The sequence below is a fragment of the Oncorhynchus keta genome, chromosome 14, assembly GCF_023373465.1.
Source record: "Oncorhynchus keta strain PuntledgeMale-10-30-2019 chromosome 14, Oket_V2, whole genome shotgun sequence".
Taxonomy (NCBI): domain Eukaryota; kingdom Metazoa; phylum Chordata; class Actinopteri; order Salmoniformes; family Salmonidae; genus Oncorhynchus; species Oncorhynchus keta.
In genome coordinates, this window is record NC_068434.1 from 36,420,808 (window position 1) to 36,440,496 (window position 19,689).

Genomic DNA, 19,689 nt, shown 5'->3' on the forward strand with positions numbered 1-19,689 from the left:
AACATTTGTCCATTATTATTTTCAAAATTCTTCAAGATTGGTTAAATTGGTTGTTGATCATTGCTAGACAACCATTTTCAGTTCTTACCACAGATTTTCATGAAAATTTAAGTCAAAACTGTAACTCGGCCACTCAGGAACATTCACTGTCTTCTTGGTAGTAACTCCAGTGTAGATTTGGCCTAGTTTTAGGTTATTGTCCTTCTGTAGTTGTCACGTCCTGACCACAGAGAGCCTTTATTTGCTATGGTGGAGTAGGTCAGGGCGTGACTGGGGGGTGTTCTAGTTTATTATTTCTATGTGGGGTTCTAGGTTTAATTTTCTATGTTGGTTATTTGTATGATTCCCAATTAGAGGCAGCTGGTAATCGTTGTCTCTAATTGGGGATCATATTTAAGTAGTGTTTGTTCCCACCTGTGTTTGTGGGATATTGTATTTTGAGTAAGTGTATGTAGCACTGCTGTAGTCACGGTTCGTTGGTCGTTTCTTGTTTTGTTTAAAGTTTCACGTTTAATAAATGATGTGGAACTCAACATCCGCTGCGCCTTGGTCCGTCTCTACAAACAACCGTGACAGTAAGGTGAATTCATCTCCCAGTGTCTGACAGAAAGCAGGCTGAATTTTGCCTGTGCCTAGTTAAATTGTTTGTTTTTTATCCCGAAAAACTCCCCAGTCCATAACTATTACAAGCATACCCATAACATGATGCAGCCATGCCATACCCATAACATGATACTTTAGTGCCTTGTTGCAAACAGGATGCTTGTTTTGGAATATTTTTTTATTCTGTACAGGCTTCCTTTTTTCACTCTGTCTATTGGGTTAGTATTGTGGAGTAACTACAATGTTATTGATCCATCCTCAGTTTTCTCCTATCACAACCATTCAACTCTGTAATTGTTTTAAAGTCATCACTGGCCTCATGGTGAAATCCCTGAGCAGTTTCCTTCCTCTCTGGCAGCTGAGTTAGGAAGTACGCTTGTATCTTTATAGTGATAACTTCACCATGCTTAAAGGGATATTGAATGTCTGCTTCTTTTTTACCTTCTTTGTGAGGCATTGGTGTTTGTGGTTGAAACTGTGTTTGAAATTCCCTGCTCGACTGAAGGACCTAACAGATGTGTGGGGTACAGGGATGAGGTAGTCATTCAAAATTCATGTTAAACACTATTATAGTTCATGTGACTTGTTAAGCACATTTTTACTCCTGACCTCATTCAGGCTTGCCATAACAAAGGTGTTGAATACTTGACTCAAAACCATTTCAGCTTTTCATTTTTTATTAATTTGTAAACATTTCAAAAAACATAATTCCATCTTGACATAAGACATTGTGTGTAGGCCAGTGACAAAAAAACATCTAAATTGTATCAATTTTAAATTCAGGCTGTAGTAACAAAATGAGTAACAAGACAAGGAGTGAATAATTTCTGAAGGTAACTGTATATTACCCTTCTATTCCTCTGGCTATGTGCAGTACACAAATCAGGGTGTGGATATCAGTCCTTTAGACTACAGTTGGGATAATTAGAGAATGTAATTTGAGTTCACCAGATTGTTATATGAAGTGTCTGTACCTGTATTTTCTATCCTGTTTTTAAACTTTTTCTTAGTCTTCTCATCAATTCGCTCTCATCTTGCATTTCTTTTATCTTCCTTGCATATTTCTGCTGCTCGCTCTCTCTCTCTCTCTTCAGTCTTTCTGAGGGAATTGTTTGCCATCACTACAGTGTCTGTCACATTCCTCAGATTCTGTATGACATTTTCCAGCCTTTTTTTGATCTTTCCCCAGCTCCATCAAAGCTTTTACTCCTCCTTCATTCTCTCCTTTTCATCATCCACCTCCTTCACCCTCTTTATTTACTCATGCTCTCTCCCTTTCATTCTCTTTATTTTCCTTCTTCACCAACTCCATCTCTTTTTCGATCTCTTCATATCACATATTTTTCAGTATTCAACTTCTCCTTTAATCCAACTCCTTTCATATCCAGTCACATGCTTCACCTCCTCCTTCCTATGCCCAAACTCCTCTCTCCATCTCTTTTCCCTTTTCAGTCTTCTCCTTCAATCCCTCCAATTTCTCTTTCTTAGCCTCTTCCTTTGCCTTCTCTTCCACATCTAAACTCAGTAACAAAATAAAAACGTCCTCACTGTCAACTGCGTTTATTTTCAGCAAACTTAACGTGTAAATATTTGTATGAACATAACACGATTCAACAACTGAGACAAGTTCCACAGACGTGACTAAAATAAATTGAATAATGTGTCCCTGAACTAAGGGGGGTCAAAATCAAAAGTAACAGCCAGTATCTGGTGTGGCCACCAGCTGCATTAACCTCTTATGGCTGCATCCCTTGTTCTCAATTTCAGCCTGAAGACATACCCTAATCTAACTGCCTGTAGCTCAGACCCAGAGGCAAGGATATGCATATTCTTGGTAACATTTGAATGGAAACATTCTGAAGTTTGTAGAAATGTTAATTGAATGTAGGAGAATATAACACAGATCTGGTGGAAGAAAAGAGAAAGAGCATACGTTTTCTGTTTTTTTTTATTGTTGCAGCATCATCTTTCACATGTACTAGAAAAGCCACACAGTCAGATAGGATGCTGGAGAGTTTCAGACTGATAAGTTTCAGGAATGGGTGAGCTACATGACATTAAGCATGAAGTCACCCAGGTGTCCCACACAAGTTGCCCAAATGTACCCAAGTGGCCTAATTGGTGAAATGATCTATACTGTAACTATATAAAACAGTGCAAATAACTATATACAACATATCAAAAAGCAATTCTAACACACACAACAAAAATATTAAAAAAAATTTTTTTTATTAGAAAGTAAATACACTGCTCAAAAAAATAAAGGGAACACTAAAATAACACATCCTGGATCTGAATGAATGAAATATTCTTATTAAATACTTTTTTCTTTACATAGTTGAATGTGCTGACAACAAAATCACACAATGTATCAATGGAAATCAAATTTATCAACCCATGGAGGTCTGGATTTGGAGTCACACTCAAAATTAAAGTGGAAAACCACACTACAGGCTGATCCAACTTTGATGTAATGTCCTTAAAACAAGTCAAAATGAAGCTCAGTAGTGTGTGTGGCCTCCCTACAATGCCTGGGCATGCTCCTGATGAGGTGGTGGATGGTCTCCTGAGGGATCTCCTTCCAGACCTGGACTAAAGCATCCGCCAACTCCTGGACAGTCTGTGGTGCAACGTGGCATTGGTGGATGGAGCGAGACATGATGTCCCAGATGTGCTCAATTGGATTCAGGTCTGGGGAACGGGCGGGCCAGTCCATAGCATCAATGCCTTCCTCTTGCAGGAACTGCTGACACACTCCAGCCACATGAGGTCTAGCATTGTCTTGCATTAGGAGGAACCCAGGGCCAACCGCACCAGCATATGGTCTCACAAGGGGTCTGAGGATCTCATCTCGGTACCTAATAGCAGTCAGGCTACCTCTGGCGAGCACATGGAGGGCTGTGCGGCCCCCCAAAGAAATGCCACCCCACACCATGACTGACCCACCGCCAAACCGGTCATGCTGGAGGATGTTGCAGGCTGCAGAACGTTCTCCACGGCGTGTCACGTCTGTCACGTGCTCAGTGTGAACCTGCTTTCATCTGTGAAGAGCACAGGGTGCCAGTGGCAAATTTGCCAATCTTGGTGTTCTCTGGCAAATGCCAAACGTCCTGCACGGTGTTGGGCTGTAAGCACAACCCCCACCTGTGGACGTCAGGCCCTCATACCACCCTCATGGAGTCTGTTTCTGACCGTTTGTGCAGACACATGCACATTTGTTGCCTGCTGGAGGTCATTTTGCAGGGCTCTGGCAGTGCTCCTCCTGCTCCTCCTTGCACAAAGGCAGAGGTAGCGGTCCTGCTGCTGGGTTGTTGCCCTCCTACGGCCTCCTCCACATCTCCTGATGTACTGGCCTGTCTCCTGGTAGCGCCTCCATGCTCTGGACACTACGCTGACAGACACAGCAAACCTTCTTGCCACAGCTCGCATTGATGTGCCATCCTGGATGAGCTGCACTACCTGAGCCACTTGTGTGGGTTATAGACTCCGTCTCATGCTACCACTAGAGTGAAAGCACCGCCAGCATTCAAAAGTGACCAAAACATCAGCCAGGAAGCATAGGAACTGAGAAGTGGTCTGTGGTTATCACCTGCAGAACCACTCCTTTATTGGGGGTGCCTTGCTAATTGCCTATAATTTCCACCTGTTGTCTATTCCATTTGCACAACAGCATGTGAAATTTATTGTCAATCAGTGTTGCTTCCTAAGTGGACAGTTTGATTTCACAGAAGTGTGATTGACTTGGAGTTACGTTGTGTTGTTTAAGTGTTCCCTTTATTTTTTTGAGCAGTGTATTTAAAAAAAACAGTAGACCCTTTGGAAGTCCTCTACACGATATTTTGCTGACTGTGCCATGTCCCATAGCAGTCTCTTTCTGATGTAAAGCAGAGGCAAACTGAACAAGTGGTGCAGGTGATGGGGGACTTCATGCGACACAGAACACAACGACGCCTCCATGCTGTGCCCTTTTGGCCCCGAGGCACAGTCATGACTGCAGTAATGAACTATGGCATATGAACACCACTGGAGGCATGAGTAGAGGGGGCAGAGGTAGAGCGGGCAGCTTGGCACCGGGGGGGTCCCAGTCGCTATCACTGTGAAAGAAAACCCCACAAAAAAATGTGTATTGTATGAGCCTTTTATCATCACATAAAATAGACAGATATGTATTGTATAGAGCAGAGGGAACAGTCACTAAGGTGAAGTGCTGTTCCATTCAACTCCGGCCTGCCCTCCCCCGAACAGCACCCAACGGCTATTTCATATGGAAATGGAGAGGAGTAGCAGGCGCAATGGCCATGTGTGTGTTTGCTGTTCTACTCCATTCCATTTGAATAAATAAATTGAGGGGCAAAAAAGTATTTAGTCAGCCACCAATTGTGCAAGAAAAAAAAAGATGAGGTATGTAATTTATCATAGGTATACTTAAACTATGACAGACAATGAGAAAAAAAATCCAGAAAATCACATTGTAGGATTTTTAATGAATTTATTAGCAAATGATGGTGGAAAATAAGTATATAAATATATATATATATTAATAAAATATATACATTTATATATATATTATCCTTCTTTACCAAGGTAAATCTACTGTGGCAATTTACCCGACACTGTATGAATGGAAACTGATCTTGGTATAGCCTACTGATATTATTTTATTTGTTTCATATTCATGTTACCAATCAAATACAACCGTCTAAAATAAAAGTGCCTGGTATGGTCATTTATTATCCCTGGAATGTCTATTTGAAATGTGTAACTAAATGTAAATTGGGGGAATTTAGTAATTTGGGCCAGAAGGGTGTGGGCAGAAGCCCTAATCTTTAGGCCACCCCAGGCAACAGTTGAACTAGATTTAAAAAAAAAAAAAAGTTTGGTTCCCACTCATGGAGAAAAAGTGAACTGCAGGTTAAAGCTTGTTTAAATTTCCTGATGCGCAGGGAATGTTTTGGTGACAAAATAGTGATCAAATTAAGATGCACCAAGATGCACAGGTGGCCACTGACACTATTTCCAGCCTGAAAAAAACTATCAGTGTCCTAAAGTGCTCCCTTGATACTCCATGGGAGCTTCAACTGGTAGCCAGTGGAGAGAGCGGAGGAGCGGGGTGACGTGAGAGAACTGGGACAAATCTGGTTGAACACCAGACGGGCTGTTCCTAGGCTGTCATCTGGAATGAGTTGTAGGGGTTTAATGGCACATGCAGGGAGCCCAGCCAACAGCGATATGTTGCAGTAATCCAGACGGGAGAAGACAAGTGCCTGGATTAGGACCTGCGCAAATCAAACATTTTTCCATGTGTGAGGCAGGGATGAGTTCAACTCTGCGGATGTTGTAGAGCATGAACCTACAGGAACGGGCCACCGCCAATAGATGATGTTAGTTGAGAACAACAGGGTGTTGTCCAGGATCACGCCAAGGTTCTTAGCGCTCTGGGAGGAGGACACAATGGAGTTGTCAACCGTGATGGCACCAACAGAGATGGTCGCCTCGCTTCAGGTTTTTAGGAAACTATGCAGCAATTTGTTTTTTTTATGTATAATATCTTACATTGTTAGCCCAGAAAATCTTAAGTGTTATTACATACAGCCGGGAAGTATTATTGGATATAAAAGCCAAAAGTCAATTTACCAATATTACGACCAGGAATACGACTTTCCCAAAGTGGATCCTTTGTTCGGACCTCCACCCTGGACATGGAATCTAATCCCAGAGGCCAACCCAAAACAACACGATCGCCGCAGGAGGGGCAGACGGAGCGGCTTACTGGTCAGACTTAGAAGGCGGGCACACCATCCACCGCTTCCGAGCATATTACTTGCCAATGTCCAATCTCTAGACAACAAGGTGGATGAAATTAGGGCACGAGTTGCCTTCCAGAGAGACATCAGAGATTGTAACATTCTCTGTTTCACAGAAACATGGCTCACTCGGGATATGTTGTTCAGAGTTGGTACAGCCACCCATTTTCTTCATGCATCGTGCCGACAGAAACAAACATCTCTCTGGTAAGAAGGGCGAGGATGTATGCCTTATGATTAACGACTCATGGTGTAATCATAAACATACAAGAACAAGTCCTTTTGTTCACCTGACCTAGAATTCCTTACAATCAAATGCATCATCTCCCAAGAGCATTCTCTTCGATTACAGTCACAGCCGTGTATAACCCCCCTCATCTGAGAACAAGGCTTCCTAAATTCTAAGTCCACACCCCCTCATCTGAAATCCTCTTAACTGGTCTATGGGCCAAAGGAACCCTGTGATTTGTTCAAATAATCAGTGAAGAAAAAAACAAGTGCACCGGAGGAATTGTTCCTGGTAAACCCTCATATCCCCTATGTTCCAGACAGACATAACTTTGGTTACGGGTCCAAGTGCTACTCCTACTGATATGGAGGGGGAGGTTGGGAAGCATGAACAGGAATATTACACAGCACAATGGGGAACAGCACCTTTAGGTCAGAGGAACCTCTGACACATAGACACACCTGCAGGAGAGGAGAAGAACAATAGAGGACAACTTCAGTACAGAAGCATTGGGCAAGTCCAATAACCAATCTAACCCTATCTCGGAGATCCGAGAGGATTATATTGATGCAAAAATTTCCACTTCCTGTTTCGTTACACTTCGTGCATAGAATGTGAGCTCACAAAATGAGGATGGTTGAAGGCTTGTAAATACAACAATGCCAAAGGAAAAACAGTTTCAGGGCTGGAACCCCTCTAAGTTTGCTATTGTTCCAGTACCGGGTACAAAGCCATTCCTCTCAGTGCAGATGGTCATTGAGATGGACCCTGAGGCACACCAGAGGCAGCACAGGGTCTTATTGTTGCTGCCTGCCAAAGGAGCCTGGAACAACATACAGGTCAGGGGTCAGGTTAACTGTCCTCATTAGTAGACTTCTGATCACAACGACAGCATCCCAAATGGGTCCATATTCCTTATGATAGTGCATTACCTTAGAACATTTAAAAGTAGTGCACTATATAAGGAATAGGGTTTAGGGCTCAAACAATGTTACAGCTCTGTGCTCATACTGTATGATTAATGATACAGGCTTCGTCATTATTATGATAATATGTGAAACTTGTGTGAAAGATAGTGAAACAGCCATACAATTTGTATGGCAACCAGATGTGGTGAAATGATCTCTTCAGTCCTTGGTTCGATTCCAGGCTGCATCACATCTGGCCATGATTGGGAGTCCCATAGGGCAGCGCACAATTGGCCCAGCGTTGTCCAGGGTAGGCCATCATTGGAAATAAGAATTTGTTCTTAACTGACTCGCCTAGTTAAATAGTGTGGCCGTAATACCCCCTAAAAAAATGTGGCCCTTTGGCTGAATATTATAATTCCCTTCTCCTGGCTGATGCAGAAGTACCTCTGACTCAAATGGCTCTCCGTCACGTGATCAGGTCTTTCTCACAGGCTACAAGTGAAGACTGACACATCCGGGATGCAACTGCATGGGCCCTTATCAAATTCCGAGGCGCATATTGACGATATTGAAAGAAATGTCCACATTTACTTTTTCGCCAACAAGATGAGTAGACCTAACAAACAACTTTCCTTAACATAAATATAGTAGGCCTAGCCTATAGAAAGCTGATGGGATACCATTTTTAAGAGGCCATCAAAACTATTGTTCTCACGCAATCGCATAGCTTATAGAAATGTTGTGCAACATGACCTCATGGGCTCTCATGAAGTGTTTGATTAGATTGTCTATAATATTTGCATTGATATAATAATAATAATAATATATGCCATTTAGCAGACGCTTTTATCCAAAGCGACATACAGTCATGTGTGCATACAATCTACGTATGGGTGGTCCCGGGAATTGAACCCACTACCCTGGCGTTACAAGCGCCATGCTCTACCAACTGTGCTACAGAAGGACCATATCAGAGTGATTAGAGGGACAATAGAGTGCTGAGTACTAGGCAGTTAGCAAGTTTGGTAGGCTACTAATGACCATCAGCAGAATCAGAGCTTAGAGAAGCCTAATCACCTTGACTAAATGGTCACGCCCCCAGGTGGTGAGGGTAGGTAGCAACACATCTGCCACGCTGATCCTCAACACTGGAGCTCCCCAGGGGTGAGTGCTCAGTCCCCTCCTGTACTCCCTGTTCACCCACAACTGCATGGCCAGGTACGACTCCCAACACCATTATTAAGTTTGCAGATGACCTAGGCCTGACCACTGACAATGACGAGACAGCCTACAGGGAGGAGGTCCGAGACCTGGCCGGATGGTGTCAGAATAACAACCTATCCCTCAACATAACAAAGTCTAAGGAGATGATTGTGGACTACAGGAAAAGGAGGACCGAGCACGCCCCCATTCTCATCGACATGGCTGTAGTGGAGCAGGTTGAGAGCAACAACAAACTAGAGTGGTCCAAACACACCAAGACAGCCGTGAAGAGGGCACGACAAAGCCTTTTCCCCCTCAGGAAACTAAAAAGATTTGGCATGGGTCATGAGATCCTCAAAATGTTCTACAGCTGCAACACTGGTTGCATCACTGCCTGGTATAGAAATTGCTCGGCCTCCGACCGCAAGGCACTACAGAAGGTAGTGCGTACGGCCCAGTACATCACTGGGGCTAAGCTGCCTGCCATCCAGGACCTCTACACCAGGCGGTGTCAGAGAAAGGCCCTAAAAATTGTCAAAGACCCCACCCACCCCAGTAATAGACTGTTCTCTCTACCACCGCATGGCAAGAAGTACCGGAGTGCCAAGTCTAGGACAAAGGCTCCTCAACAGTTTTTACCCCCAAGCCATAAGACTCCTGAACAAGTAATCAAATGGCTACCCAGACTATTTGCATTGTGTGCCCCCCCATCCCCTCTTTTACGCTGCTGCTACTCTCTGTCTATCATATATGCAAAGTTACTTTAATCATATGTACATACTACCGCAATCAGCCTGACTAACCAGTGTTTGTATGTAGCCTTGCTACTTTTAAAGCCTCGCTACTGTTATTTTTCACTATTTCTTTACCCACCTATTGTTCACCAAATACCTTTTCTCCACTATTGGTTAGAGCCTGTAAGTGAGCATTTCACTGTAAGTTCTACACCTGTTGTAGTCGGAGCACGTAACAAATAAACTTTGATTTGAATAAAACCCTCTATATTTATTGAAAGGAGCATCAACCTCATCATCACTGTGCACTTTCACCACCCTGTGAAGTTTATCATAATTTACTTAATCTGTAGCCTGAAACTGCATGCTTTCCCATGATGTCGTGACATTTGTTATTCAACATTTGGGCTACTTTACAGCATAAAAGGGTTTGATGGAAATCTGCTAAACGTCAAACCATTTTGAGGATGCGTGCATGCCTACAGGAGACTTTTGAAGTAGCCTAATCAGAATAAATCATTGATTGATTGTGTTTGCCACATTTGAGATGTATTACATTTTTATAAGTTAAATGATAAATATTTAGGCTATATTGAAGCTTGGGTTCTAGGTGCGCGAGGTACAGCTGCATGGATTGGAGAGGAGGCAGAGCTTGTTTTAAGCTTCCCTGAATAACTGGGCCTGCCGGGAGAATTTGTGGCCACATTATTATAGGACAACTTGGGAGAATGATGATATGAAACAGACTGCGCATTCAGTATCAGCATTAAAAATACAGCCAGACTGGCCTGCTGTGCCTTTCTAGACCTTATAAACTGTTGTAAGTAGACTCACAACTGATCCAAATCGAATGAAACATTCAAATCACAGAGCTTTTGCACCATTATTCAAATTACATTTTCACCTCAGCCTAGAGTAGAATTTTTACTCACTTGACTACAATAATGCAATTGTGGTGTTGTCGGTTAGTCTAGGTAGGATACTTGTACTGTCCCTAAACAAGATCAATAGAGGAGCTTTTTGAGCTGCTTTTCATGTATTCACTGTTCTTTCATGCGCAATGATGCACCTGTCCGCTGCCTACAGTATCAGCTACTCATATTTGTACTTGTCAATTCATATTGAAAATTGATGCAACTTGAATGCTTTTATGTGTGGTATGATTGCTAGTTAGCCTATTTCCGATCTGGACAAATGTTTCACCTACCACTATTATCACTATGAAAGATGGCAGGATAGACTTAAGACTGTGGTATAGTAAAGGTTAGCACATGGAAAAGCGTAGTGCATAATGGAAGTACCAAAACACCCTTGACATAGGGGAAGCGCATGCAAGCTGAAGAGGAAATTTGGCTAGGACGGAAGAAATTACATAGTAAAACCTGCAAGAGTTAATGTTAACCAGGAAAGAAAAAACACATTACCCCCTGTGCCCAATAAAAAAAAAATACACACAACCCTCCCCAAAGCAAAAATAAATAACTAAATTGACAACCCTCCTCTATTTTGGGCCACCCTTCCATCCCAGTAAATGTGATCTATCCCTAAACACATTGCAAATAGGCTCAGGAAAACTCATCCGCGCACACACACACACAGGCGTATCAGATTACTTTGTAGCTACCGTTATTTTCTTGCAATAAGATTTGAGACGTTGAAGAATTTCAGCTTTGCCGAGTGGACTCGTGTCGTCCACTGTACCTTTGCTTTTGCATTAAATGTCATTGTTATGGAATAGCTTTGTTTTCTTCAAAAGATGAAAATAAATCTGACCTGTCATCGTCTCCGCTCGAGAAAGTCGCTCTCGGATTTAAAGCGTATAGTATTTTTTAAATTTAAAGAAAGTTTCTCCAAATATTTTGCACAATTAAAAATATACATTGCTAGAGGCTCTGTTTTAGTTCATTGTAACAAAAATAAAAATGTTGAATTGTCTCGCGAAGAAAAAGCAACAATTTGCGTTACAGTGGTGGGTGTCGACAGTTTAGATCAGACAGGGGCGTGTCTTGTGGTTCTTGAATGGGAATTTTAACCCGTTCACTCAATCAATTTATATCAAAAAACGTGTAACAAGTGCCATCCCACGGTTTAGTTAGTAATGGCGATTTCGTTGAGTGTATCATGATTTAGAGATGCAGACACATGTATTAAGTTCGATTCACTACCAATTACAGCCGAGTACGAATAGCTACAACGTAAGTTAGCTAACTCAGTTTTTCCATCCTTCAAAGCATCATTCGTTCCATCAAGAGCACCCGAGTGAGTATTTTGAGTGAAATTTATGTACTTCACACGCGCTGGTAAATTTATGTTGTCGAGCTACGGTTGTTTGATTTGCTTTGTTTGTGAGAAGTTACAGCTAAGTTACTAACTACTCAAACGTGCACGGAGAAAGCCAATACACACCTTCCAACTCGATTGCTAACAGGTGCCTTTCGCCAGAACAGCTAGCTACTTCGGCCTGGCGCTGTATCAACACGAGCCTGGGCTGCCGCTAGTGGGCTTCTTCTTTATGGAAGCCCACTATCTTAATGGAAGCCCACTAGCGGCTGCTTAGGCTATGTCAACACTGGACCTTGTTCAGTAGGACACAATGAGAACATTCATTCAGATAGAAATATAACCGACAGACATGCATTTTACACGCAGAGTAAATAATATTTTCAGTACTGCACATGTAAAGTAAATTCCATGTCAGGCGTGTCTGTAACACAAAATACACTTCATGACTAGGTATGTGGACACCTGCTCGTCGAACATCTCATTCATAATCATGGCCATTAATATCAGTGGTGTAAAGTACTTGGGGTATCTGTACTTTACTATTTATATTTTGGACAAATTTTACTTTACTACATTCCTTAAAGAAAATATTGTACTTTTTACTCCATAAATTTTCCTTGACACCCAAAAGTACTCCTTACATTTGAAATACTTAGCAGGACAGGAAAATGGTCAAATTCACGCATTTACTGAACATCTCTACTGATTGTCTGAATGTTGTGGCTTTTCATAAATGAAAAAAACTAACAAGAAAATGGTGCCATCTGGCTTGCATTATATAAAGATTTTTTATGATTATTTATACTTTTATTTTGATACTTAAGTATATTTTTAAACCAAATACTTAGACTTATACTCAAGTAGAATTTTACTGGATGGCTTTTACTTGTTATTTTCTATTAAGGTATCTTTACTTTTACTCAAGTATGACAGTTAGGTACTTTTTCCACCACTGATTTAATATGGAGTTGGTCCCACCCTTTGTACAACAGCCGCTTTCCACTAGATGTTGGAACATTGCTATGGGGACTTGCTTCCATTCAGCTACAAGAACATTAGTAAAGTCGGGCACTGATGTTAGGCGATTAGTCCTGGCTCACAGTTGGCGTTCCAATTCATCCCAAAGGTGTTTGATGGGGTTAAGGTCAGGGCTCTGTGCAGGCCAGTCAAGTTCTTCCACACCGATCTCAACAAACCATTTCTGTATGGACCTTGCTTTGTGCACGAGGGCATTGTCATGCTGAAATAGGAAAGGGCCTTCTCCAAACTGTTGCCACAAAGTTGGAAGCACAGAATCATCTAGAATGTCATTGCATGTTGTAGCTTTAAGATTTCCCTTCACTGGAACTAAGGGGCCTAGCCCGAACCATGAAAAACAGCCCCAGACCATTATACCACTTCCACCAAACTTTGCAGTAGGTACTATGCATTCGGGCAGGTAGTGTTCTCCTGGCATCCACCAAACCCAGATTCATCCGTTGGACTGCCAGATGGTGAAGCGCGATTCATCACTCAAGAGAACGCGTTTCCACTGCTCCACAGCCCAATGGCGGCAAGCTTTACACCACTCCAGCCGACACTTGGCATTGCGCATGGTGATCTTAGGCTTGTGTGTGGCTGCTCGGGATTGGAATCCCATTTCAAGAAGCTCCCGATGAACAGTTATTGTACTGATGTTGCTTCCAGAGGCAGTTTGAAACTCTGTAGTGAGTGTTGCAACTGAGGTGAGCTTGTGTGGCCTGCCACTTCGCAGGTGAGCCGTTATTGCTCCTAGACGTTTCCACTTCACAATAACAACACGTACAGTTGGCCGCAGCAACTGACTTGTTGGAAAGGTGGCATCCTATTGCGGTGCCATGTTGAAAGTCACCTGAGCTCTTCAGTAAGGCCATTCTACTGCCAATGTTTGTCTATGGAGATTGAATGGCTTTGTGCTTGATTTTATACACCTGTCAGCAACAAGTGTGGCTGAAATAGCTGAATCCACAAATTTGAAGGGGTGTCCACATACTTTTGTTTATATAGCGTATGTCCATGTGAAAGTTCCACAACAGTGCCCTAGTAGCTTAATGAACTAAGAAACACAATCTTATTTAAATACCAACCTTCCCTCTGATCTTACTTCTTCAGGTGCGTTCTCAGACCAACCAGGAGGTGACCGACCGCAGTGTCCAGCTCAGCAGTAATGGCTCCCCCTACCATTGGTACTGCTTCTCCCAACCCTCAGGTCAGAGAGAACCCCCCTCCCAGGCAGGGCAGGACTCGCCGGGCCCGTGGCGGAGGAGGCCACAGCCGCCGCAGCCTCCTCCGCTTCAGTGTCATGCTAATGACGGTAAGACGCATGGTTACCAGCCACACCAGCCTGGTCAGACGCTTACTCCCCTTCCTGTCCTCCATGTGCTCTAGCCTGGAACGCATTGCCGTGGCAGCGGAGGGGTACACCACCTCCAATACTCGCTCCACCAACGCAAATGCTCCCTTTATTGGGTCCTCCTCCACTCGTCCTGCTTCCAGCACCCCAGCCACTGCTAGCAGTGCGCCCTCTAACCCAGCCAATCCACCCAGGGCACTCTCCTCCACCACCCAGATCCGCAGTCGTACTCGCACAACCGGCACCCGTCGATCTCTCATCCGAACCCGGACCAACCGCAGAATGGGCCTGTCTCGTATCATTGAGACCCATCTGTCCAGACGAGGCTCCCTCCGTGAAAGGGACAGATGAGAGCACTAAGGAATGAGAGACTCAGATGGGGTTTCTGTTTTCTATGTTGCCTACCTTGTTTTTGGTGACCTGTTCCTTGGTTTGTTTTAATAAATGCCACCTATGAATGTAGATGGGTTTTGTTGACCTTGCTAGCATTGCTGGCTGCATGTACAGTATTATCTGTGCCCAGTGACGTTTATTTTTTGTGAAATGTACAGATTCATTACCCTTACAGTACATTTAATTTTCATGTGGGTTCAAAGAGCTTCTACTCCATTTCCTTTTCCTGGTGATATTTGAATTGATGGTGTTTTATATTGTTAGCTAAAATCAGTGTTTCCCTTAGCCTAATTAATAATTGCAGACTATTCCTCAATGGTTAATGATTTTATCATTGTTTGGTCCAGTGAAAGCACTGACTCTGTATTTGCAGTAATAATATGCACTTCTAAGGCATTGGTTGTTATTTGATGCTGTGGCACCGGTTCTTTACAAATTACATTAGTGCTACTGTGCAAGCCAAGCACTGGCCCTCTAATAGTAATGGAGTTTAATGCAGTGCTATAAGACTCTGACTCCTCGCTCATGTAGAAACTGCTCTGCCTTCTCATCAGGTTTGGTACCCATCATCTAACTACACCTATAAGGATGGTAGCAATCGCTAATGGACAACATCACATGATTATTTACTGAGCAATAACATTGCAAGAGATTGGGGAAGGTACCACACTGAGAAAGGATGGGAGAGAGCTTTTGTTTGTAATTTTTCTATCTTAATTTCAAAATGGGTGTCAATATGATTTATAAACCAAAGAATTTGTATATTTACTACTATTACATATCATATACTTGATTACTTTTGTTAAACGTTTACTTGTTCGTTTGTTTGTTCCTGACGTCAAATAAAGATTCGAATGGATTTTGTCAATGAGTTTTTAAGTGTTGCACATTCAGAGATGGTGACAACCAAGGTGTAGTGTTTTTTTTCTTGCCACTAGATGGCGATAGTTCCTTTAATTTTATGACGTTTAGTGTTTCATCTGAGTAGTTCAATGAAGACAACTTTAATAGTCCTAGGTTGTCATCCTTTTTGACTCGAGTCAGAGGGAGCAAGTCAAAAATCTGTGCAGGCAGCAATGAGACACACACACAGACATTTTGTGCGGTTGTTGATGGATGAATGAATGTGTTTAATCTTAGAGGTAGCCTATCGGTAACACATTTCAATATTTTCAATTTCCTGAATCAATCTGCAGTTGTATTTTCATAACTGTACTCTGCTCTTTGGTTTTCAGAGACAAAACAATCACCACATGTTACATTGTCTATTAGAGAAAAAGTTTAGAGCCAAGACAAAATCACTTGACACAAGTTTACTTTGAGCACATCTTTCCATTCCCATTGTCTCGTTCTTCATGATGAACTTAGCAGAGATAAATCATAGTGCCAGTGCTCTTGTCATTGGTGTGAGTATACTATGGGTGCATCCCAAATGGCACCCCATTCCTCTGATCAAAAGTAGTGTACTGTGTAGGGAATAGGGTTTCATTGAACCCTTCTCACGGGAGGGCTGTAAAGTACATCAGTCAACAAATTACTTGTCAGGAGTTGTGCTGGGCTGTGTAGAGGCCATGCATTACTCACGAGACGTAAAGCATATCTTGGTCTTGTAACAATGAGAGTTACTAGACAGCTATCGTACCACACTGAATGGCTCAACGATCAATGCTGTCAGAACACTGCATCTTGACAGTTACACATGACTACACCAAATGCATGGATTCTATTATATTGAGGCCCAGTGCAGTCAAAAACATGATTTTTCTGTGTTTTATATATTTATTTCCACACTACGAGGTTGGAATGATACTGTGAAGATGATAATGCCCTTTTAGTGTAACAGCTGTTTGAAGAGAGCTGCTGAAATTTTGGCCTTCCATGGAGACATCACCATGCAGTAAATTAAATGTGCTACACATTGGATGTTTAAAAACATTTCCATTTTGCGTTGTGTAATGGTGTTTTACAGTATCACTTACCAACCAGTGTTGTGATATGCTGTGATATTTGCCTGTTGTCAAACTGGAACCGCTGCTCTGACATTGGCTGTACAATTTTCGCTGGTAAAGTAGCTATTAGCAAAGTCAGAGCTAGTAAGGGGAAAAGGGTCAAGTGCAAGTGTTAGTTCACAAAATTATTATTATTTTTTTTTTTGGTGGTTGAGGAGGGATGCTATGGGATTAGATAAAATACTCTTTAAAAAGGTAGGGTTCCAGATGTTTTCGGAAGATGGACAGGGACTCTGCTACCCTAGTTTCAGGGGGAAGCTGGTTCCACCATTGGGGTGTCAGGACAGAGAAGAGCTTGGACTAGGCTGAGAGGGAGCTGCCCTCCCGTAGGGGTGGGAGGGCCAAGAGACCAGAGGTGGCAGAACTGAGTACTCGGGTTGGGGTGTAGGGTTTGAGCAGAGCCTGAAGGTAGGGAGGGGCAGTTCCTCTTGCTGCTCCGTAGGCAAGTACCGTGGATTGTAGTGGATATGAGCTTCAAATGGAAGCTAGTGGAGTGTGCGGAGGAGCAGGGTGATATGGGAGAATTTGGGAAGGATAAACAACAAGGCGGGCTGCAGAGTTCTGGATAAGTTGCAGGGGTTTGATGGCACAAGCGAGAAGCCCAGCCAACAGCAAGTTGCAGTAGTCAAATCAAAATCAAATCAAATGTATTTATATAGCCCTTCGTACATCAGCTGATATCTCAAAGTGCTGTACAGAAACCCAGCCTAAAACCCCAAACTGCAAGCAATGCAGGTGTAGAAGCACGTGGCTAAGAAAAACTCTCTAGAAAGGCCAAAAACTAGGAAGAAACCTAGAGAGGAACCAGGCTATGTGGGGTGGCCAGTCCTCTTCTGGCTGTGTCGGGTGGAGATTGTAACAGAACATGGCCAAGATGTTCAAATGTTCATAAATGACCAGCATGGTCAAATAATAATAATCACAGGCAGAACAGTTGAAACTGGAGCAGCAGCATGGCCAGGTGGACTGGGGACAGCAAGGAGTCATCATGTCAGGTTGTCCTGAGGCATGGTCCTAGGGCTCAGGTCCTCCGAGAGAGAAAGAAAGAGAGAAAGAGAATTAGAGAGAGCATACTTAAATTCACACAGGACACCGGATAGGACAGGAGAAGTACTCCAGATATAACAAACTGACCCTAGCCTGACACAAACTACTGCAGCATAAATACTGGAGGCTGAGACAGGGGGGGTCAGGAGACACTGTGGCTCCATCCCCGGACAGGGCCAAACAGGAAGGATATAACCCCATCCAGATGGGAGTTGACAAGTGCCTGGATTAGGACCTGCACCACTTCCTGTGTGAGGTAAGGTCATACTCTACGGATAGTGTGGAGTATGAACACGCAGTAGCGAGTCACTGCATTGATGTTTGCCGAGAACGACGGGGTCTTGTCCAGGGTCACTCCCAAGGTTCTTTGCACTCTGGGAGGGGGACACTGTGGAGTTGTCAACTGTGATGGAGAGGTCTTGGAGTGGGCAGGCCTTCCCCAGGAGGAAAAGAAGCTCCGTCTTGTCGAGGTTGAGCTTGAGGTGGTAGGTCGGCATCCAAGCTGAGATATCTGGCAGGCATGCAGAGATGCGTGTCGCCACCTGGGTGTCAGAAGGAGAAAGGTAGTTGAGTGTCATCCGCATAGCAATGATTTGAAAGACCATGTAAGGATATGATGGACCCGAGTGACTTGGTGTATAGAGAGGAGACAAGAGGCCCTAGAACCAAGCACTGGGGGACGCCACGGAGCAGGAAGGGAGGGCCCAGCCGGCCAGGAGGAAAGGGAACAGTGCGAGACATAGGGTGCGGAAAGGGTAGTCGGGTCGAAGAGGCGGAATCAGGAGACAGGAGGGAGAATGATTTAGCAGAATGGAGAGATAATAGGATAAAGAGGAGAAAGTAGTGGGAGAGAGAGTGTGAAGATTGTGTCGGCGCATGACCATCTGGGTAGGGCTGAGTGGCTAGGCTTGGAGGAGAGGGAGGAAAAAAAGGAAACAAAGTAGGGATCAGAGACCCGGAGGGAGGTTACCGTGAGATTAGTAGACAAACAGCCTCTAGTAAATATGAGGGCAAGTGTATTGCCTGCCTTGTGAGTGGGAGGGGACTGGAAAAGGGTGAGGTCTAAAGAGGCAAGGAGGGGAAGAAAGAGTTGGAAAGAAATTAATCAAAGGTAGACTTCAGGAGGTTGAAGTCGCCCAGTACGACGAGCGGTGAAGAACCCTCAGGAAATTAGCTTATCAAGGTGTCAAGCTCAGGTGGGCGATAGATAAGAATGTTAAGCTTGAGCGGACAAGTGACAGTGACAGCATGGAATTGAAATGAGGAGATGGATAGGTAAAAGAGGAAGAAAATAAACGTTTTGGGATGTATTATCAATAGCAAACGGATTATCAATATCAAAAGATTGTTACTCTAGCTATTTGTGCATGATTAATACCTGAAGTGTTGGATTGTTTCAGCTGGGTTCACTTCCTTTGCCCCAGTATAAAACACTCCACTGTTAGTAAGAGTGGAAAATCGAGGCCTTTGATTTGCTTTCAGGGGGCTTAATTCCACTCAATGAGAGGTTTTCAGTAACAGTGGAGTGTAGAAGTCTGTATCAAAGGTACCTCAGTTTTGTACACGGGTACTAATCCATGAGAAAGGGAAACCGTCTGGTTTAAAAGTGTAAGTCTATTTGTTGTGGGCGAGTGTTTGGCACGCTCTGCTATGAGGCTCCTGCTCCAAGGCAACTGGTCCTTTGACTATATACACTTTACACACGCACGAATAGGCAGACTCACATAAACACACACACACTTGGCTGTGGCATTTGTAATGGGCTTTGACTTTAGCTGTCTTGTTCATGGCACCTATCAGGTTTAGTCCTGTTAGCTCTGTAAACTAACCACACAGGGTACAAGACACACACACACATTTATCTGTCTCTCCACCTCTCTCTCTATCCGTAGTAGTATCACATTGCATAGTCTAAAGTAGATCATCCAGACATTGTTGATGTGGTGATTGGTATGTGTCTGATTTGTGTTTATAGCAAAACATCTCTATGGTTTAGATTGGCAATTGTTCCTAGTTTAGTTTGGTTTGTAGGCTATAATCTAAGGATGTTTGGTATCTTTGTCATTCTGATAGTGTTATTGTCTGTAGACCAGTCTTCTCCA

General features: G+C 43.2%; 1 protein-coding gene across 4 annotated transcripts; it reads left to right on the forward strand.

The window, feature by feature from the left end:
* The first annotated feature begins 407 nt into the window (after positions 1 to 407).
* Positions 408 to 15,390, forward strand: LOC118393349 (uncharacterized). 4 transcript variants are annotated; one of them, XM_035785942.2, is made up of 3 exons: positions 410 to 580; positions 13,898 to 14,099; positions 14,174 to 15,390. In XM_035785942.2, exons 1-3 carry the CDS (start codon positions 518 to 520, stop codon positions 14,503 to 14,505), a joined length of 597 nt encoding a protein of 198 aa, XP_035641835.1. In that variant the 5' UTR covers positions 410 to 517; the 3' UTR covers positions 14,506 to 15,390. The 4 variants fall into 4 exon arrangements, with proteins under 4 accessions (XP_035641838.1, XP_035641835.1, XP_035641837.1 ...); XM_035785945.2 differs by having other exon boundaries at positions 408 to 575; positions 13,898 to 15,390; XM_035785944.2 differs by having other exon boundaries at positions 413 to 580; positions 13,898 to 15,390.
* The last annotated feature ends 4,299 nt before the right edge of the window (positions 15,391 to 19,689 follow it).

Coding starts and splice junctions, on each gene's coding strand:
- LOC118393349 (XM_035785942.2), top strand. CDS start 518: ATGATGTGGAACTCAACATCCGCTGCGCCTTGGTCCGTCTCTACAAAC. Junction 581..13,897: donor CAAACAACCGTGACAGTAAG/GTGAATTCATCT, acceptor TTACTTCTTCAG/GTGCGTTCTCAGACCAACCA. Junction 14,100..14,173: donor TCAGTGTCATGCTAATGACG/GTAAGACGCATG, acceptor CATGTGCTCTAG/CCTGGAACGCATTGCCGTGG.